The sequence below is a fragment of the Antedon bifida genome, chromosome 2, assembly GCF_963402885.1.
Source record: "Antedon bifida chromosome 2, ecAntBifi1.1, whole genome shotgun sequence".
NCBI lineage: Eukaryota > Metazoa > Echinodermata > Crinoidea > Comatulida > Antedonidae > Antedon > Antedon bifida.
In genome coordinates this window covers 6479110-6503184 of record NC_136227.1, presented here as the reverse complement: position 1 = coordinate 6503184, position 24075 = coordinate 6479110, and the positions used below count along the sequence as shown (strand labels likewise).

Below are 24075 nucleotides of genomic sequence, written 5' to 3'. Positions count from 1 at the left end.
TCTCTATACTACTATGATATCACAATCATTGTAAAAAAATGTTTTCAATTTACAGTTTTTTTGCTAAAACAGTTATTAAAATGATTTTAATTTGAATGATTTAAATACATACCTTTAGAAACAATATTGGCTGCATCTTATCAACAGTAATTTCATCTTCGAGACGCTACGGAAAAAAAAGGTTTATATTTAAATACGTAAATATCAAATGAGAATTTTTGTATTTTCTCGGTTGAGGGAACTTTTTTTGACCATTTGCAGATATTTTTTTATTGTCATCGTTCATGTTTATCGTCCTCAGTTTATTGCTGGGTAGCATTTAAATATTCTAGCTATAAAATAAAGATACTACTGCTATCAAATGTATTGTGTCTTTTATCGCATCATCATTGTCATTCAAACTATGCATAAACTACTTATAAAACATCAAAATATTTTAGTTATGGAAAACAATGAACTGTACAACCATTAGAAAAGCTTCAATAAAAATCAAATTATATAATAAACGCAAATCAATACAATATACAGGTATCACATGAAAATGTAACTAGAGGAAAGACAATCGTAATCATTCCTGCAGACATGTTTAAAAAGACACTAACATTTTATTATGACTGCTTAAATTATGATCTTGGGCGATCGCAAGGCTTTACAAAAGAAACTGTGAATATATGTGAATATAACTTGTCACACAAGTGTTAAGATTCGGACCTAGAACCTGTGGCAGATCCAGCATTTTTTAAATGGGGGAGCGCTGATATATAATATTACCATAATAGTTTGTCAATCAAAATGTTTATAATTTCATTTTTGCCGTCAAAAGGAGGAGTGTGCACCGCTAGACATACCTCCTGGACCCACCCTTGCTAGAACTTTATAGAATTCAGCAAACTAGTTGATTTAAGGGGGAGCCTACAACACCCAATATTACTTAACTACACAGTCTATCATCCAAGTACTAACTGGGTCCAATGTTGCCTAATTTGTTTGGACGAGAACTGCTGTTTTCAACATGGGTTTGCCATGTATATAGACGCATTAAAAATAATAGGGCCTACTATTAAAACAGGATTTGGACTCCAACTTTCTGGTTAAGAGATCAAACTCTACCATTTGTGCTAACTTTACACAATGTATAATTTAGCAACCTATGAGAGGCTTTAGTACAGTTATGTACGAGTAGGAAATGCTCAAATCAATTTAACAGAAAATGTCTTGGTTGCCCCCTGGGGTTCTATATTTCATGTCATAAATAAAAAGGGAAACCCCTAGGTTTTTCATTTGTTCTGGTCACATGGTTTATAACTGTTACTCTATGTACCACCAGGAAAATGCAGAGTTAGTCTTTCTAAACATTCCTGACCTTTCTTAACCGTTCGGTCACTGACTGACTGCTGACAAGCTTACCGGATTTTTATTACATTAAACAGCCAGTCACATACGATTTAACAACATTTACAGTATACAATTACCTTACTTTACATTAATACTTCCTCAATAACAACATGTTGACCTTTGACCCAAAGAAAATAATCATTTATACCTTGGCAAGTTTGGCTGGTAAAAACTGTGAATCTCCTAGGCATGAATTGGGTAGTAACTCATGTATTGTTCGACTATGACTCCTCAACATTAACCTCAGATGGTCCTGGGATGCGATTACTTCTTGTTTAACAGAAAGTATTAATGGGCCTAGGTTTTCATCTGTTGCTGTGTAATTTAGATGTTCCTGTAAAAAAATGAATGCAAAGATTGACAAAAATTGTTGTAATAAAAGAAAAAACATGGTGTTAGGTGTTTAGCCTACTGTGGGAAGTATCTTTATATCTTGGAATAATAATATATTAATAACAAATCAAACATCTATAATTTGCGCAAATTTAAAAAAAAAACATTATCAAAGGTGAATTGAATAATGAAATTTGCTAAATAAATTAGTTTTAAATCAATTTTAAATGAATTAAAAGTGGGTGAAAGTTTGACAAAAGGTGGGAGTTTGTTCCAAAATGTGGGGGATATGCACCAACGGAAAGGCCAAATCACACAAATGAATTCCTGATTGTACCAATGCAATCTAACAACAGGATGCTGAGCTCCAGAGATCAAAGGGTTTATCTGTGGCTGTTGTTAGAATATTGCCATGATTTTACCATAAACTAGTACTTTTGTATTCCATTTGTAAAAAAAAAAAAATACCGGCACTAAATATTTTATTATGACCACTTTTAAGGATGTGAATGCATTATAAATTTTAATTCTAAAAAGTTGCCACAAAAACCTCATTTCCTCTCCTAAATTGTTACTTTTCCTGGTACTAATCATTTTATCGTTCTAGTTTTATGATCTAGTTCAATTATATAAAATTCTTATTTTTATTTTACTGTTATATTTTTAAACCTAACCTTTATTATTGTATATCATCTAAAAAACAATAACTAGGATAAATCCAGTGTTTATTACAAATATTAACATGTAACCATTGACATAAAGCCCCTTCCTTCCACTTTCCACACCTCCCTCATCACACCCTACCCTTGGATAATTATGCAAAATGCTTATTATGGTATATTTACACCCTTTGGACCTCAGGAATAGCACCTACCCTAACACAGTATAGAACCCCTATTGAAGGGACATCTTCAGGACCAAACAAAGTAATAATAGGGGTTTGCATGCTTTAAGTGTTAAAACATACAATGCCATGTTCGTTCTATGGGAAATTGTCCCTTTAATAGGCGTTGTCTCAAAGGAGGGTTATACTGTACTAATTTTGTGTTTAAGCTGGGCATACCTGTGTGACTATATACAGTAGTTTACGAAAACATCCACTTTATCATTTATAAATAGAATTATTAGTCCGACAATAAAACACATCTATGTGACAGCCATCCGTCACGTCCACCATTTATAAAAATGTTAAATTTAATAACGTATTATGTAATTCTACTAACCTTGCCAAGAAAACATCTTCTGTACATTTTAGCCGTGTCGTCAAATTCAAGTTTATTCTCCGACGTTAAGTGTTCTGTTTTTTGTTTAATCTCCTGACTCTTTGGGGAATCGTCATGGATACCGTCAATCCAATATCCACCATCTTGCGGTTGGATAATTGATGGCGGTTCGCTCTCTTTTTCCGTTGATGTTTTCAAAACCTGCCGAGACATACAAAAGCAATTAAATGTTGTATGTAATTTATGGTTGTATTTTCCGTAGTGTACGTTACTACTACCTCTACTCGGACAACTGAGAAAAGATGATAATAATATGAACATGATTTTGATAATAATGAATATGATTATTAAATCATGATGATAATGATGTTGATAATAGTGATTTTGGTGATGAAATTATGATGGTAATGCTAATGTTAATAATTACGATAATGATAATGACAATAAGAAAATAATAAGTACAATGATGTGTGTGATTATAACTTGATAAAACCTACCTCTTGTATTTTCTCTGTATTTGACCTTCGTGTTTGTGACCTTGTTCTTTTTGGAGAGTTTGGTCCTGGACTTGGAATCTAAAAAACAAACACAAAATTAATTTTTGTTCTTTATAAACTAATTATTTAACACTAATTCCAAGTCAGTTTACTATTGCATAGTACAACCATAACATAATATATACAATAGGTGATTATTTATTTTCTACATCAACCTCCTCAAGGGTAGAATTTTTTTTTCTTTCATTGAAACGCACTTTCGTCATAAAAATACCATTGCGATAACACATCGTGAAAGAATACGCAATGAACAATACAATATTATTATTATTATAATTAAAATTTTGATAGACAATTACCAATTCTTCTGGTATAAAGAGAGACATGGGGTGACTTTAATGAGAGCCGTATTATTTAGCTTATTAATCCCACAACAAGGTAAACCAAACAAAGACAAATATTTTAAATTTCTAACCATTTTAAAATAAACCCTGCCTATAATCATAGCATTAAATTCTTAAAATAGATAACAATGATTTTGATAGATTTGATCCGCTTCAATTACTCCACAACAAATTTTTAACAAGAACTTAATTTTCCACTGAGTAATTACTTAAGTATTGCAAACAATAACAATATGTGAGTTCCAAATTGAAGGATTGTTAATATTCAAAGCCATAGAAGAGACATTTTACGAAGAAATTGTTTTTTGTATGGTACATTACAGTAGGAATTTAAAGCATATTTGTTGTAGACAATAAGAACCTATTAAAGTATTTTACAGTTTTACAAAATATGGACAGCCATCAGGGCCAAAATAGGAAAAATATTACAGTATATGACCAGGAATAACAACTTCCTCATATGACCATAGTCCCAGGGGCCTAGTCAAAACATTTGGGGAAAATTAGGGGGTGGGAATATACTTGAAAGAAGTTGTTAGGATATTAATGTGATATCTCTACATTTTTTTTTTCTTTTGACACATTACGCCCACAAACATGACAGAATAACCTAATCTTCACACCATCACCGTCTTAACAAACATAAATCACAAAAATGAATGCAGAATGTATCAAAAACAATGACGACACATTACATCTACAGTATAAACATACTGTATACAAAATAAGAAGCCAGATTTAATGGGGAAAAACACTGGCTGAAAGACCTCACATCCAAAAAAAAAATTAACCTCTCCAAAACACAAACACGGCTGCAAAAAAAGAGGCCACATAAGAAATCTCCTCCTCCACAAAAATAAATAAATTAACATTCTCCGAACCAAAACAAAACCAAAACAAAACCAAAACACTAGTTGCAAAAAAGCCATAAAAAAGAAATCATTTCGTTTAAAACACAAAAACATTGGCTACAAAAGAAAGAGTCAGATTCAAATGGAAAAAAAAACATTGCTTCTGCAAACAGTCATCAATAAGAATCACAAACTGGCCACAACAAGAATAATAAATAGGCAGGTAGTATTAAAGCCAATTGGCAAAACATGTGTACAATACATCACCAATTTTGATGAGGTAATTAAGATCTTTCCGCCCTAATGAAAGCAGACAATCGAAAGCTTAGACCCATGCTGCTTTGGTCTTACAAAGTACCGCCAGCTATGGCTAGTGGAGCCAATGTGAGGCAAAAAACAGCCATGATTATATTTGATGGTATCGGAGTCGTACTATCAAATACAAATTAGCTTCGGGAGACAGAATTCTTGTTTAATTTCTCAACGAATTAAAATTTCTCTTGAAGCTATCAAAGTTTTTAGGAGCCTTATAACGAAGCGTGCATCATTGATATTAAAACATCATGTTTATTGTACGATGACAATTAGCAGTAAAAATTGTTCTGAACACCTAATTTGTCGTTTGTTTGAAAACGTGTTCAATGGTTGAGTGAAGATTTTCGCAAACATAAAAAGTATGCGCACAACCTAATCATACTAAATTACCATGTTCATTAGTACACAAAATATTTCAAAATATGTACTATCAGATAATTTAGAATGAAGAATGGATTTATTTCACGTATTTGTCTTCTTTTTAATAATTGTGTTGTTAAAGATAATTCTATTGATCTCTTTTTTGACCGTTATAATTGTTTTTGTAATAAAATTAGTAAAATTGTTAGATTTTAAGATTTATATATATTTTTATATGGTATAGTTTATTCCATTCTGTAAGGGGCGGGTTTCCCGCTGTTGAATGAGTTTGAATAAAATAAAAAAAAAATAAATAAATTAGTACATTATTATAATGTAATTATTATGAGAAAATTATTATTTTTATTATACATTAATTTTCTGGTTATGATATTTATAATGGTTTATTCATGTTACTAATAATAAAATAATGACATAATAAGTAGTTACACAATTTTAAAAATTGGTTGACCTTGGTTCAAATCATTTTATAAGTCATGACAATTATCTTTAAACAAAGGCTGACTCATATTTTACAGTTAATCAACATGGCTCTCTATGGAGAGGAGTTTATAGTGGGGAAGAGGGGAAGAGGGGGAGAGGGTGTTTATAGAGAAGGTTGGCACCAACCACTTCCAACCTCTGTATACTTGAAGCTATTCTCTATATTTGTATTGCCAGGCTTAAAAATACACATATATTGATCATAAAGCTATGTGAAAATATATTGGAAAATAGATGTTTTATATAAGTAGTAATAATAACAATACAGCTGTTGTTATCGGATTGGATTTGAACCCACAACCTCTAGATTAATCATAAAAACTAGTAACAATAGAAACCAATGACAGTATTTTAATTATTATTGTATTTTAACACTTAGAAATCAAATTGACAGTTGCGTTTAATTCCAATATTGTATTTTGCTTTGTTATTGATTCTTCACAGGTTATGTGATCTTGTTGTAGCATCCCCAGGTGGAGATCAGAGGTTTATTCCCATCAGAAACAAATTGTATTTAATACAGTAATCTATCTCTAATCACTGGGAATGAAAATGTACTGAAAATTTAGGAGAAATTACACAATTGTTATCTTTTACATTCTTGGATAAAAAACTGGGATCATAAGGAGATGATCAAGCTTGGATTCGAACACATAATCTCCATATACAAACCTGGGATCATACCTCTAGACCATAATTTGTTTTTAGTGTATAAGATAGCAAAATAAGTAAATCTATAGAATCGCATAGAATGTTTTTGCATGATCTTTGGATTGTGTTAGAATAATAAGCAATCCTAAATTTTAAATTGATCATATTCAGCAATTGTTAATTTCAGCTTTAACTACAAACAAGTTCTTAGAGTAGAGCTAAGCGAACCATCTATCTTTATCCCAGCCTTCCTGAACAAATAAAGTTGAATTAATAGTATTTTTACGATTTTAAAATATCAAAATTAGTAAACTATATGATTACTACCCCTGGATTGAACTCTGTAACAATGCCACAGTAGAATCAAAATCTTACGTCCAGTTCAATAGTAACTGCAGTGCATGAAGACTAACGAGCCATACACGATAAGCACACACATTTTGCAGATTTAAGTTTACAATACATATACACAAAATGTGAACGCATCATTCTTGAACGGCGACTAATTGCTAGAACAATGAGCCACGCGAACAGTTCCTTCTGCATGAATTATTCATGATTGTTTTTTCAACTGTTCAACTCCAGCTGTCTCTGGCAATGTTGACAGTATTAAAGGTTTACTTTTGTTTCTTTTAGAAAATCTTTTCCTGTTGCGTAGAAAGAATAACAATTTGCCAATATTTTGAAATTTAAGGTTACTGTCTTCGCAAAGAATGATAATTTATGGAATTGTAACGAGATTGCGCACGATGCAATAGAAAAAATTCTAAAAGATGGTAATTATAGTGCCTGTTGCCATTTGTGCAAAACATATTATGGTAATTTTTAAGCAGTTTATATGTGCAAATAATTTAAAATTACAGACAACAAAATGTTAAGAAGAAACCCCTAAAAATAATGTAGCAGCCGTTACATAAAAACAGTGCAGACGACAGTAAAACATGAGCAGACTTTAATAGTGAATGCAGCAGACGACAGTAAAAATGGAGCAGGAGCCAAATATGAACAGAAGAAAGTTAAAAAGTACTTAAAAGTACATCTTCCAAAAAAAAGTCAGTCAGATCAGTAGTATAACCTTTGTATTATTATTATAATTATTAATGAGAACTCTTTTGGCCCACATACAAAGAAGGTTAAGAATAATGGCATGTACTTTACTTAACATAGCATCCTATAATAAAGTGCTAGGGGTTTTTTTTTTACAACAAACTCAATGCATCTTAATATCTGCCAACAAAATATGACACGTGTCTTTATTGAATAGGGGTTGGCCATACTGTCAAATTGTTTGGATAATAGCAAAGTGTCCCCTTAATACAGGCATCCCCTGGAAATGGTTGGCCGTATTATTATAACTTGTGATGTTGTAGTTATGTTATTAAAACATATATTGCCCGTTGTTTGTATAATATATAACAGGAAAGTGACCTCTTAATAGGGATGTAAGCTGCACAGGGAAAATATAACAGTCTTTGCTTCGTTTTAAACCTATATTTTCTCTTGTTTGTATCAAAAGAAAATGTCCCCTTAAAGCAGTTGTATTAAAAACTAAATTTTCTTATCATTCTCTTTCAAGGGAAAATGTCTGGGAAAGAACATCGTGTATTTAAAGAATCTCAATCATCGATATCAACAGGAGGGTAAATCTTCAATTAGTTCAAATTACTAAAGCAAAGATTTACGTCAACTTCAAAGAATTCAAAATGCATACAAATACAATTGTTCTCCATTACGTGTTCTAAACCAAACACATGTTTTATTGTTGTTTTTATCTGCATCAGATAAAACCGAAGACTTGGCAGAAATTCTTTATCGTATGGATCATCAAAAGGGCTTTAGCCAGCTACAGCAAACATACTTGCAAAGTTCAGAGAGAGTGTGTTTACTCAAAATAACTAATTAGATGCGTGGTAGCGGGAGCAGACATCAACAGTTAATATTTGTTCATAGATGAAATGATCTTTATAATTATTTATACCAAGTAATAAATATCAAAAGATTACTTAATTTAATTTAAAAAAAAACAATTTTTCAAAAAATGTTAAAACAATTTTTCTTTGTGGCATGTATGGTATAGCATTTTTTTTAGGGAGGGAAGTGGGGGGGGGGGGGGGGAGGGGGAAAGGAGGGATGTTATTAAACATATGAAATCAAATTAATATTAATACACAAGCTACCTGAAACATCAAACTATTTTTTATTGTTTGTCAATTTCTAACAAATTATGTAATCTAGAACTCCGGAATAGCGTCCACACAATAGATTCCAAAAACCTCTCAACTTATACCACAAATCAATACAACTTAACAATAATAATATGGATAGGATATGTTATTCAACGAGTATTTTGTACTCTTGAGAGAAAAAAACAAAACAAAGACTGTTATATTTTCATTGTTTGTCTTCCTGCAACTAATGATAGACGAGTGCTGTATGTAAGTTGATACTTCAGGAATTATTCCGTAAAATTAAACTGACTTCTGAACAATTGGACTGATTTTACGCATGAATCTAAAATTTCGATCGAACGTTGATAAGGTTTTGTGTTTTTTTTTTATTTTACATTTTATAATTTGCATACAACGACTTGTAATAAATTGTAGTTTTCAACGTTGTGTATATATAATTTGTGGTGATTCACAAATGTATATAATTTGTGGTAATTCACAAATTCATAAATTGTTTTGAAAAAGCTTATTGTCCAGTCAATGTACTAAAATACATCATACAATCTCATCAAAGAAAATGCATTATTTTTTTAACCCAATCTAATACAATTAATTTGAATATGACCGAACCTTTCTTGCGGCATCTTAAAAAGATAGTATCAAGATAGTTCATATTGCCTTTGTACAAAAAATCCCCAAGGTTTTCGACCATATCATCTAACCGATTTCTTTGTTTCCCAACGCTTATTAAAAAAAATTGGATAAAGAAATTCATATTTAATAAAAAAGTTCATAATACTCCAGCCAGAAGATTTAATCAAATTTTAAAATAAATAACCCTTAATAGTCTTTTGTACGCAGTATTTTTGTTACATTATAGGCGTTGATATAATGTGGATGCTTTATGTAAAGCAATTATTCATGGAAAAAAATTAGATCAAAAGTTGGTGCACTTTCCGGACATCTGTTAACTGTATTAGTTTGGCTGTACTTTTGTATGTAAATATAAAAATAATTGGTGTTTTATTAACTATTAGACAATGTATTAACATGTGTTAAGTTATTTGATGTTAAATGATGTTATTATATTGTTGTAGATTATTTAAAGCTTATTATGTTCAATGTTTTAATAAAGCCAGTATGTAGTGCAGAGACAAGACAATGTATTATTTTTTATTTTTATTATGTAAGTGGCATAACATATGGGGAAAAGGCCCCTGGTTTAGCGCTCCTAATACTGGATAGTTGCATTGGGGCTGCTCATGCTCTGAGGCCTCTGGGTATAGCTGTTATGACAATGTTCTATGTTTTGATAAAGTCAGCATGTATAATAAGAATGTTGAACATGTGTGAGTGAAGGTATCTGTTGAAAATAGGCTTTTTATGCTTTCTTAGAGTAGCAATCAATAGGTATTCAGTCAACCCAATACCGGACACCCTCAAGCTGGTCATATGTCTGGTTTTCCAGAAATTCTGGTATTCCTAATGTATTTTTAATGGTAAAAAAACTTCTTGGACCTCAAGAAAAGTCTAGAGAGTTTCCGGTTGACAGAGTTTATGATCATAATTGTATTACTATTAGTAAATGGTTCCTCGAAAATAAACACTTACCCCAGGTGCTAAAAGAGGCATTGAGCACCTCTGTTCGTCTAGCCTGCTACTTTGCATTTTCGTTATAAATTCAAAAAAATCTAATTCAACCTGAAAAAGAAGCAAAAGTTCAAATATAAGTAAACAAATATGAAAGAACAGCAGGAAACAACATTTTCTCAAATTTGGCAAAACATCTTGAACTTCCTGCAAACAAATATCAAGTATTCTTAGTAGAGCATTTAACAAAAATATTGAATATCTGTCCCAGAACCGGTTAACTTAATTTAAGTAGTACATTTAATTTAACTTCATCTATGTTAAATATCTAGTCCAGCGCATTACAAATAAATAAGAATAATCTATAATAACTTACATAATTTATTTAAATCATATCTCAAGGCGAGGATTATCACAAAAGTTTAATCAAAGAATTTGTTAAAATGGCCTCAAAATCACCACTAATCTTAGATTATTTTATCGTTAAACGGTCCTACTTTAAATTGATTCATTTTCATGTTTAGTTTAGCACAGTAAGACCTCGATTTGATTATGATCTAATCACGCCAATGGTGATACATATGGGCTAGTTAGTTTATGACTAATAAATAAACCAGCGAGGAGTTACTTGTATTTCTGTGTAAAATCAACAAAGAAGTCATGGTTTGTTTAGCGACTAGCCTTCGGGGTTTATAACCGCAAACAATCAGCTTATTCAACGCCTTCTTTTAAGTTTTATTCTATATGCAAATATTGCGATAGTTTGGAAATATAACCCTGTTTTATGTAACCAATATTAAAAGCTTGTTTGTGCTTTTAAACATTATATTACATTAAAATTATGCTACAACAACAGTTAATGTTTCAATTCAAGCAATCATTGTTTTTAAGAATCACATGTTTTGGTTCATATGATACCAGAAATTGTTCAGGGCTAAAACGTGACGTTATTAATCAAATTACAAGTGACTACTATCAGAAATCATGAGATATATTAAAAATATTATTAATGATTTTAGGGGAGGATCCAGGATTTTCAATAGAGGGAGGCAAGGTGACTAATAATTGTAAAATGAAGTGTTCATGAACTTATAAATTATAATTGCATTGTAATTTTTTTATACGCATCCAATAACGAGTAATTTATCAATTACAGGATGGATAAACTATTTTATAATTTATTGTGCTTATAAACTAAGTCTCATTTGAGGCTTAGGGAGTGGAGTTTAAAGAGTCCTGAGTTACAACGCTGGCCCTTAGGTCAGGATTGAACCTGGGACCTTAGGATCTGAAGGCGAGCACACTAACCACCAAGCTACAGCCACTCATTTTGCAAAATTTAGCGAGGACAGAGAGAAAAAGGCCGAAAGCTCCTTTTAATGATTTAAAAAAATCATAAACATTTGCTATTAAATATATTAAATCTAATATCTATATTAATCAACCATAAAGTATATGCGTCTTTACTTTAATATACCTTTTAAGAGGATTATATTATTGCAAGGTTAATTGGGTATCGTGGGATGCTATTTGAACATCTAGAACTTGGGGTAAAAGTCCTTGGACTTGAATCTATCTCAATGCGCATAAATTCAATTAATGTATTTGTTGATGAGTTATTTAAATTTCAGCCTTGGTTTTACTATGAGAACACAATAGAAACACCCTTACAGTACACACCACAAACGGCCTTGTAAATAGATAATAATACTAAACCTATATATAATAATATAATACAAAATAATTAATAAGTCTGTTTTGTTAGTTTCGTTCCAAAAGATTTCCTCTCGTGAGAAAAAGTTCAGAAGCGAAATAAAATCCAGTCAATGCTTTTCATATATCAATCATGTTTAATGGTTTTGAAAATGCAAAAACAAATTTAAGAGTTTTGTGCTACAGGCATAAAACCAATATCGCAATTACATGGCAGAAAGATAAAATAAAAATGTATTTCTTTACTTTTTAAGCATTTATCATCATAAATCAATCAATCATCTTCAAATGTTATTGTATTTTAACATATTTTGTTTATGTTTTACATACCACATCTTTCTTTTGTAAGAAGAGAGTAAATTTATTCAAATCTATTGCAAGCGAACTTTAACAGGTTGTCTTGTAGTTTGGTTTATATTATCAATTAAAATGTTTACATTTATGGCTATAAAGCTTTTCATTCCAAAGAATCTAGAATGTACTGTATCCTTTCAATCTCATGGTTTAAGAATGAAATGAATTTCTGAAAAATTATAGAATGATTTATTCTTTGTCTTTTGAACGCAAAGTTGAATGGATGCTATGAAGGTGTGCATTGAAATAAATTATTTTTTATTGTTGGTGATACGGCACTCTAGTACATACACTAAAGATGTGATACACTTTGATAAACCATACAAGGTCATTGCTTTGCATTTATAGAAATGAAATACACATCAGACAAAGCTTTTCAATCTTTAAAAAACATTTTCTATAATCTTTCAAACATTTAATTCGACAATTTTGGTACCTGCAAGATTTAGGAATTACTTTTTACGGGTTTTAAAGTATGGTAATGTTATCGCCACCTGCTAAATTATAATCATTTATGGCGATTGTTATGTTCTTTGTCCTAAACATATTTATCTTTGCTGTCTTCAAAGTTTAGCACTTTGTACAAAAATGATTTATTATAACTTTTCAATTCCAATGAAGGCAATTATTAAAAATTAACTATTAGTCAAAATATACATTTGTCGGTCAGATAAAAAACTGATGAAAAAATTTGTAATAAATTGATGATCGTGAGAAATAATTAAATGTAAATAGAACTGAATTTTTTTTTTTATATTTCCATAATAAATTGAATGTTTAATATATTGTACAAAAATGTATATAAATAGCGACCCTAAAAATTAGGAAAATTATTGGGACAGATGGAAAGTCCAAAAGATATGTTCGTCCGGTGTATTATCGCCATGACAACAGCGACGACACATTAACGCTGTAATGGCTGGTATAATCCCTATGTACACGGGTCCATGACATGAGCAGTAATCCTAGTCTACAGCAACACCACGATCGCGGAATCAACAGAGTTCCGAATGGCATTCACATGGATTAAAGGATTTGTTTTGCACTCATGAACGGTGTGTGTGTATGGAGTTTGTGGCATTATAGGGAAGGCCATGCAGACCACAGTATAGGGCTTTATAACAGGGTGATTACGTGCTCATCGAGGTCTTTGACATTTAGTTTTTGTAATTCAGTTATTAAAATTAAAATTCCATACACAGAAATTTGCATATTATATTATTGTATAATAATATGAAACATTTAAAATTTAGACAAAGGTAATTATTTTCATAATATTTCTTTCCATCTACGAATTATTTCTGCAAGTCAAGCACAACATTATCAGCTACATGACCAATAAAACATGTGCGTCTCGCTCAGAATCGGTAAAACTACAATTAATTCCACGATAAACATTTTAGCAACCTACATTTCAGGAAATTCTCCGACTATGAGAAATATCATGCTCAATTACTTTAAGACAGTTGATGCGTTTATTTTGTCCATAGATTGCGAGAAAAAAAAAGTATTTATTAAAATAGTTCATGAGACTAACATGTTCCTTATGTTAACTCCCCTAGCTGAAATCTATCATCATTGCGAACAACCCTCGGGAATTGTTTCGCACTCGGCAAGAGGATAATGCATGTGTAACTGCAGATTTAATGTCGTCATTAAATAATCATTGCAAACCACTTATGGCATCTGTTATGACTTTCTGTAAAAATTGAAATATCGAGTATTCCATATTCAATCACCTAAAAGAACATTGCTTTAAATACTTTGATGTGAATAAATAAGATTTTGATGCTAAAAAATGTTAAATAAACTATATCATTACAGTAGATAGAACCTTGATTAAGGAACATCTTCTAGACCAAACAGACTATCCATTAGGGGTGTTCACTCAATATAATAGGGTTTAGTAAATAAATGGTAATAAATGGTTTAGTGTCTCTTCATTTATGTTTACAAGCCTGGATTTCAACCTAAAGGTTGGTTCCTACTTTGAGACAATGAAAGGATGTACAGTAATTACAACTTAACTAGTTTGACCAATTACAAGTGTTGGATTAATCAAACTCCCGCTTGTCATTGGTCAACTAGGTTGCGTTGTGCGAACGTCCTGGCATTGCATCCTAGTGTGAACCAAGTTATGATTCAACATTTTAGTATGTAGTAATACAAGGAATATTCTAGGTTTGCAGTTTAATTATACCCCCCAAAAAAACAAAAAAAAAACACTTACATCGACATCCGGTGATGTTGGTTTTAGAGGAACATGATCCTCACAGTACAACTGCACATCCATGTTCTTCCTCCTACAAAACAAAAAATTAACTTTGTTAAATTTTTTGATAATAAGTATATAATCATTATAAAATTGATGATGACATAATATTTCAAAAGGTATTTATATCCTATAAAATTACCAATTATCAAAATAGACTTCTCGATACCACACAAACCACTGACGCCTCGACTTTGAATAATGATACAACAAACAAATGCGCAGATATAAAGAAACAAATTTCTGTTTATTTCATTTTAAATTTAAAAAAAAAAAATCATGGAAAGATATTTTGTGTAGTTTTGTTTAATTATTAAAAAAATATGTAGTTAAAAATTGAAAATGATGACCTCATTGAATGACCTACTATATGCCTGTTTGTTTTTTTTTGTCTGGAAAAGAATTTTTATACTTTTGGGACTTAAAGTAAAGTCTGGTTTTAAAGTTTCTGGTTTTCAGATACCGTAGTATTGATTATTAGAGAACGAAACAATCAAATGATATAAGAATTCAATTTATTTATAATGCATAAATAAATCCCTCAATCTATCCTCTCTCACCTCTCCATAAATGATTTGAATTTTTAGTTTGTATGTGGGGGTACAACCTTGTCCTAGAATTCAATGTAACAATATAACAACTGTATTTATATATTTTTATCAAATTTTGTAAAATACTACTTTTCAGCCTTTTGGCTGCCGTTGTATTTTGATGTCTTTTTATGAATAAATATACCTAATAATATAAAAAAAAACAAAACTGTATTTCTCACAATTACTAACTGTACTCGTTTAATCCTAAAAGAAACTATTGTAAATTATTTTGAACAATTTCCTTTTTTATGTCTAAACAAGTACTTCCATCTTCCTTCCACAATTGGTATATAAATAGTTTTGTCAATAACACTTAAGGAAATAAATGTAACTGAAGGGTGTTAGAAAATATTTGGACAATACTTTAGTGATAACACAAATCTCCGATAGGAACAATACCGAACAGACAGCGCATAAGCTAACAAAAGCGTGCAATGTTTGTTTAAAACCTCTAGCATGCTTGAGAAGATCGCAAGCTTTTGGTTGCTGTATCAAACTGAACACCTTAAAGGTATTGAATAAGACAAGATAAACAAGATAGAAAGTTGTTGTTGTTATGTAAATTTGACAACATTGTACGCAAACTATAAACAAACATAGACAAAAACCCTTCATGAACAAATTTTTTTTTCCATTTGTGTAAACATGGATGTATGGTTCTTTCCTTCTTTCTTCTTCGTTATTTAAATAACAGTTCAACAAAGGCAGTAACATACAGAAGTTAAAGAAGAATATGTGGATCTGTTTTAGGATCATAAATTAAAAGGCAAAGCATTGTCTCATAACGATCCTTTTTTAAATTAAGTTATACCAAAATAAGAACTTAAGAATACACAATAAGATTTGCTAAATTATAATAAATACCTCAATACGATGAATTATTTACCTCTCACCTGTGTACACCTGGGTGGGTTCTTCAGGTAAACAGGTAAGACTTTTCAAGATAACAATTGTATTTAAATAGTCAACACAAAAGAATGTTAAATGACTCATTTTAGCAATTACAAATATCAGGATGATAAATTCATACCACAAAAATTGATAACAAAATACCTGAATTAATATTATTTGGATATTAATAGGATGGATTTAATTTTTATCAAGGGTGGTAATGAAAAAAATGATGATATCACTGTATCTATAATTTTTCTTTTTGTCTGACTTGCATATTACTACTACAGTAGTGCATACACTCCCAAGTGCAACAATCCGAGAAGTGAATTGGCCTCTGTTCAAAGCATTCACTGGACCTAGGCAAGCCCGAATCTGTGGCGTAACTATGAGCACTCACTGGCTAAACCCAGGGGCCCCAGAGCTTACAGGACTCCAGGGTAACTTCCCACGGTGTTGGAGGACCCCTTAGAAAGTCCTAAACCAGGGGCCTTTGCCCCCTGCATTTGCAACTGCCCTAAATGGATGGATTTTTGAGAGATTACATTTTACTAATTAACACAGTTTGTGGTATAAAAAAGATTGAACCAAATACTTTGAATTCGTAAGCAAGAATGTTAACAACCAAGTTTGAATACCACTAAAAGCCTCATCAGTCAACTGCGTAATTATGTTCATAACAGTGCGTGGATTAAAACGGTAATAAAAAATACTCGCAACAACGGAAATTGAGAAAACATGCTCTTATTCTATTATCAATAATGTTCTATTTAAACATTTGATTGCATTTTACAATTAATGTTGACTGATTCCATTGTAATTAAGTTTGAAGGTTTGAGTAAAAGGAAGTTAAATGTGAAATTTACCACGCTGATTTATAAGGCGATACTACGTCTACGATTTAATTGAAATAATTCTGTTCTAGTTTCAATGACTCTTACACCTTCATCAGAAAAAACAACACACGGTTTACATAATGAATAGGTATTGACAGACATGTTTTAGTAATTTTGTTGATTTGTAAGCCCACTCTGGGATGCATAAGCCCATTCCTAGAGTAATATTTATTCAATATGATACACTCACTGAAATTATTGCAATAAAGATGATATATTTTACTATTTAAGAAACACTTCATTAATTACAAACCAAACGAGAAAGTTTAAAGTTCAACAGTAAACACAGTAAATGCATTTTTTTTAAAAGTCAAATCACCCAGCAAAACTTATTTAATATGAAACAGTAAATAATATGTAATGAAAAAATCTTAAGAATTGAATAAGTGATACCCTGTGGGCTCGAACACAGAATCTTCTGCTTAATATGTAGATGCCCTACCATTGGACCATTGGTATGCATAATCAAATGTAACAGTGACAGTGCTTGAATGAAGCTTCTTGTAGAATACTAATTACTAATACTTGGCATAACAGCACGTACAGTATACTAACTATAAAGAACTTACACAAGTATGTACTTGAAAATGTTAAAAAACTATTTATTTATGTGTCAGTAACCAAGCATTGTTTATTAGTATAACCTATATATTGTTATTCTTTATTTTCTGTTCAAACATTAATACCTCATGTTGTTGATAATTAATTAATAATTGGAGCAACAGATGGAGCTGACATTTGGAAACCGGAAAGGTCATTTCTGTAGTCTTCTTACAGAGACAAGTTACTCTATATAAAATATATTTTGTTTTTTTATGAATAATTGTTACTCAGCAGAATCTCTTCCCTTGGGACAATCTTAACAGGACATTTTGTGAAACTAACAAGGAAAAAAATATTACTGTATGTTTAACAAGACGGTCAACCTTTAATCAGGGATAATTACAGCAGCAAATTTGGTCAGACAAAATGTTTGGTGATAATAAGTTTGGTGAAAAATATATTTAGTGAAACATAAATATAGTGACAAATAAATTTGGTGACAAATATTAAGTTAGAAATAGTCATCATGGAAATTTAAATACAAGAAACGTTTTTTTTTAAACTGAACTAATTGATTTAATTAATTGGGACAATAAAAAATGTTTACACGTGATGGCCCTTAAGGTTGGTCTCTTTGTGTGCTTTATTAATTTGTTAATTGCTTGATTGGCCTACATTTAAAGTTCAACTAAGACATGTTTACACATATGCTTGTCTAAATTTAAAACAATTATGATTTAAGTGAGCTAATAACTTATCTTTCTAAATTTCTAGAACACAGTAGTAATTTAACACTGTTTAGAATCAAATATTAAAAAAAACATCTCAGATATCCAAATTAATAAAACTATAATTTAAAGCTATGCTGTTATTATTATGAAAATGGAACATCACAAAATGTTCTTTATCTTTAAGCATTTGCTTTATGAAGAAAGTATGGAAGGCCTACTTGGTATACAATAATATAAGCGATTACTGGCAATTTTCTTTGCTTAAATCCAAAATGTTTACATATTGTATCATAACAAAACAAATAGTTTAAAACTTTAAAATTGACTTTAAAACTCTATAATTTAATTATTTTTGTTGCATTTTCTTATATGTTTTCAAAATTACAATGATAAATGTAAATTGTTATTTTATTGGTTCAAGTTTGAGAGTGACCATGCATCTTGGATGTATCTAAGATAAGAAACATGCAGTTCCACTAATCCTAAAACTCTCTCAAGGGAAATCCCTTGAAATCTTAAATAATCCTAATACCATCATCGATTATAAAAATCCACTTACTTTGTGTATCTGATTAATCGTACGCCTTCCTTCATATTTGGATACGATAGTTTGTGCATTCCTTATCTAAAAATCCATTAATATTGTTCCTATTCACAGAATAGGATGTAACACTCAAAAAGAATTAAAAGACTCCCAGTCAAAGCCAAAGCATCCTAGCACTGCGGTAACCAACAAGCAAATGAGAGTGGTAGTGATTGGTGAAAAGGTCAGGTCTAACCACATATCAAATCTGATTATACGCTGAATCGAGCAACAGAGTTTTTTCACTACAGTAGTAGTAACCTATCACTTGAATTCCTAAGCTCTTTGTAAAGTTACAGCAAGAACATTGTTTGAGAGTTGTTGATCCATTAAAAGTAGATTAGCAAAAAGATAAAAGCTTCAGAGAGCGTGGTTAAATGATACAATAACTGAGGGCTTTGCAGTGCAGGTAAACGATGCTGTAATAACAACACGGCACTCCGTTCTGACAGAGTCCGAGTCAGGTATAAGAGGCTTGCAGCCGTTCAGGTAATAACAGAGTCAATTACATGCATGTGACTTCACATGTTGTGTGAACACGCGTGTTTGGAGCACCAGTGACCCCAGCTGTTCCGAGGTCATTCCTTACCCCTCAAGTAAAATAAAGAGAACATCTGGATATATACAGATGTTTTAAAGAATTGATTGCAATTTGAAACCAGGTGCATTTGTTTCATAATTTGTTTACTACTTTATAAAATACACAGGTTGAACACCTCCAACAAAACAAACATTTTAATATTGAAATAAACTAATTTAGTAAAAAGTACACAGCTCAAGAAAACTATTTCCTAGTCAGAAAAATGTTTGGAAAATTAGTTTTGTTAAACGAATATATTATAAATCAAATATGAATGTTTAGTTTTTAAATATAAAGTTGGTATGAGTGATTTACGAGTGTGCAAACGTGCACCAATGTAATGCATTCAGTAAAAATATCATATTCGCATCATGAGGGGCAAAATTATGAAAACATAAATACCAGTGATGGTTTGAAACCTACATCATGAAAGTTATTAAAACTATTTTGCGATGAGAAATATTTCTAATTACCATTATTTTTTTTATATTTCAATGTAAGATTGATTGAACACAGGATCATGTATTCATTAATAATAATAATAAATATGTATATAAAATATTTATATAGCACCAATTCCAAAAAGATGACCAAAGAAATTTCCTAAATATTAAATTTGGTGAAATTTACAAAAGGAAGGAGTTTGTTCCAAAAAGAATTGATTGTTTGTGCATTGAAAAATAAATATTTTTGACAGGCTATTAATATTATATGTTACTGCTCCTCTGTTACAACAATACTATGGATTTACATAAACCAACACTTGTAATTTGCATATAAAATCTTGTGGAAAACGTGTTACATGTTCCAATGATATCCACTCTTAGCATTCTCCAATATTCCTCATCATCAGAGTGCTCAGATGAGCGAGAGTGTCTTGTTAGCGGATAAGTCCAATCAAATAAGAAAATGCTAAGAATTCAAACTAAGCAAACTATGACAGATGGCTGTTAATAATCATCTTTCATCTCAATCATCATCACATGAAATTGAAACACTTCCTCATATACCAACTGTAAACACATTCTCTCCTTGCCACAATTCAATTAAAAGATCCAAGTCAGGTGAACTGGAGTATTGACCACTATTTGAAATGTAAACCCTTTCTTTGGACATTCCTATTCAGTGGATAACACTATTAAGGGGACACTTTCTTACCGGGCGAACTTTTTCCTGAAGTGAGCTTTTAAAAAACTAACCTTTTGTTGGAAAACGAACCCCTCTGTAAAGATCCTGGCTAATGGGCTTGAATTTAAACACAAACACAATCAAAAGAATAAAAGTTTAATCAATTCCTTCCTTCGGTAAAATAAAAGAGAGTCTCTCATAAAACAATAACTTAAAATATATTGTGGCACCAGCCTGGAGGGTTATTAAAACAAAAGAGCCAAAATAATCAACCCGTATTTTAAATATGTATGTGATTATTATAAATTTTATGTATTTGAACTTCTATATAAAGTTCATAACGCCTACATTGTGTATGTCCGAGAAAGCAAACAAAAAGAACAGGCAATATGAGAGGATGGGAAGAGTGGATGGTACGTGCCGTCTCTTTTAATCTAATTTTTCTTCATTGCAGGTTTACAAAAAAAGTTTTTTTTTTCTTTTTTTTGTGATTGAACATTTCTTGGCGATTGTGCATTTAAAAAAACCACCAAACAAATTTAAAATTAGAAAACAATACACTATAGTGCATTTATATAAAGTTTACCTTGATTTTTCAGTGAAAACTATTCTATTCTCTTAAGCCACCATGATTCTTAATAAAAATTGGATTGATTCGTTTTTCTATAGCACCCTCTAATTTTAGTTTTTAACTTTTGCCCCAGTAGTGGTTTATTATTCTAGTAAAAATAGATCTGTATTAGTCATGTCAATAACACAAACACGACTACAAAAAAAAAACTTTGACTGAGCGACCCTGTTTTTCAACTTTTAAAGGCCTGATTTTATTGTCCTATGATCAAACTCAATGCAAGGTTATTGTTTTATATGCCAATGACCGCATTAAGTTTTAATAATGGGTAATAATAAATATGCTTCCCTCAACTCAACTTCAACCATAAGTTTGTTTGCTCAAGTGTTTAAAAGCTTATGGTATACCAAAATAAATAATATAACAATTTAATTAAAACTCTTCACAATGATTTTAATCAGATTACAATGTAAACACAGATCAAAACAATGCAATTAGGTGCCCTAAATTTTGTCACCTTTTATAAGGTTTTCTAAACATCTCTCAAAACTTAAAGTTGTTAAAGACTTAGTGGCTAATCCTGTAGTACTCTCATTAGGAACCGATATAAACAAACAAACCATTTGCTCGAAAAGAAACAGTTTAGCTCTATGTATATAATCTGTAGGCCTACTATACTCTATTCCATGGTGAATAACAAGCTAGCAAAGTGTCAATTAATTCCTTCTTTCCTCAACCACCTACACACATTCTTGCTAGCCTGGAAACTTCATATTTAAAACGCACATGAAACATAACACCATGAGAATCTAATAAAACCCAAGAAACATTATTAACAACAGAGAAAGATAAATCCCTATTTCTTACCATGATTCCTGTACATTTTTGTTTCCAGAATTTACCAAAATGGAAATCAGAGTTGTTTCTTGCAGACTATAAAACTTGGCTGCTAGGCTATAAGCTTGCAGTGTTTATTCCAGGATGTAACGTTCTCCTCTGAGCCTACTGTTGATGCCTAAACAGTTGCCCTAACATGACCCTGCCATATAAATCCTTTTACCAAGACAGCTGGCTTACACAGCTAATAACTGTATTAGGCTACAATCTACCACAAGCATAAATCCTTCATAAACTACTATACTGTATAAAACAACGATAAAATACCCTTAAATTTCCTCATTATGCATAAACGATAAACAATAGGTTCACCAATTATGCATATATTATTATAAATAGGTTGATTTTAGGCTTTGTTATTGTTTGTATATCTGAAGTTTTGTTAGTAGAATTTGAGACTACATAAGGATTTAAAGTGAGGTCACTGGAGACTGGATGTGTCTTGTAAAAGCACCTTACCAAGGTCACAATGAATAAGCCCCTAATTGTGGTAATTCCATACAGGCTGGTAAATGAAAAAGTACTAAATTGACTGATAAAACATCTGTTTACATTGTATTAGTACAATATATTACTGTATTGTATAATATAGTAATATGATATGTTTACTGTGTAGATTTTAGTGATAAATATTTCTAAGCTAATAAGCCAATCATTTGATCAATCAATCAATAAACCATGTATTGGTCATCAATCAATCAATAAGTCAATTTACTGTATCAATCGTTTAATTATATATACGATTATTTATTGATCGATCAATTAACTAACTAACTCATCAATTTATCAGTGTATTTGATTGACTGGTTAACCAAAGTTATTGAATCAAATGTAGGCCTATTGATCAATATCAATCAATATGCCAATTACTGATCAATCAAATCAAATATATTGATCAATCAATATGTCTGATTACAGATCAATCCAATCAAATGTTATTGATTAATCAATCAATATAAATTATTATTAAAAATCCAATTAAATTTATCAATCAATCAATCAATATACCTTTATTTATCATTTAAATAAGCAAGGAATGAATAAGAACATAATATACCAGTAATTTTAAATTAATTACATCCTTATTTTGTAGTCAAAATTAACATTCATACTTTGATCCAAATCAGGGTCATATTATTTTAATAAGATCAAATCCAGATTGAAACTTAAGGTAGGTTGCAAGGATGGAATAAATTATTAATCAAAAACGAGTAAATTGAGACAGATAACATTGACACAATTATCCAATTTCATAATCCACATAAACTCTGATAAATAGTACGGTATGGCAGCTATGTAGTATAATTATGCGTTCTCATTTTAATAAGTCACATGATACTGATAACGGACATGTTTAAATGGAACACTTATTATGAGGAAGTTTATTTGTTTAAATTTTGTGTTTAAATTTAATGAATAGACATACAATACGCACTATATGCACTATGTACACTTGTTGGACACTATTACACTTGTCAGATGCACTATATATACTGTACATAACTGTGTACACTTGGGCATATCACACCTGACAAATGCACTATGGACACTTGTTGGATGCATACACTTGTCAGACACACTATATACCCTTGTGGAACGCACTGTGTACACTTGCACACATTACATTTGTCAGACGCACTATATACCCTTATGGAACACACTGTGTACACTTGCACACATTACACTTGTCAGACGCACTATATACCCTTGTGGAACGCACTGTGTACACTTGCACGCATTACACTTGTCAGATGCACTATATACACTATGTACACTTGTTGGATGTATTACATTTGTCAGACGCACTATATACCCTTGTGGAACACACTGTGTACACTTGCACACATTACACTTGTCAGAAACACAATATACACTATGTACACTTGTTGTATGCATTACACTTGTCGGACACACTATATAGACTTACACTGTATACACACTAGCACACTTTTTGGATATAGAGTCCATTGAAGGTGATTATTATGTTATCTTTAAGAAAAACCTAGATGCTAAGAACACCATATTGTTTATA

General features: G+C 31.0%; 2 protein-coding genes across 4 annotated transcripts in view; both read right to left on the bottom strand.

The window, feature by feature from the left end:
• Positions 1 to 24075, bottom strand: part of LOC144836012 (peptidyl-prolyl cis-trans isomerase H-like) — a 176684-nt gene that overhangs the window by 35886 nt on the left and 116723 nt on the right. The gene's annotated exons all lie outside the window — the stretch shown is intronic.
• LOC144835965 (uncharacterized) overlaps positions 1 to 24075 on the bottom strand; it is a 124668-nt gene that overhangs the window by 9741 nt on the left and 90852 nt on the right. For all 3 annotated transcript variants that reach the window (XM_078691107.1, XM_078691108.1, XM_078691109.1), the window contains 6 exons: positions 14589 to 14661; positions 10313 to 10402; positions 3449 to 3526; positions 2952 to 3152; positions 1544 to 1729; positions 113 to 166 (listed from right to left, as the gene is read on the bottom strand). In XM_078691107.1, coding sequence (XP_078547233.1) covers positions 113 to 166; positions 1544 to 1729; positions 2952 to 3152; positions 3449 to 3526; positions 10313 to 10402; positions 14589 to 14661 — 682 coding nt within the window. The remainder of the gene's footprint in view (positions 1 to 112; positions 167 to 1543; positions 1730 to 2951; positions 3153 to 3448; positions 3527 to 10312; positions 10403 to 14588; positions 14662 to 24075) is intronic.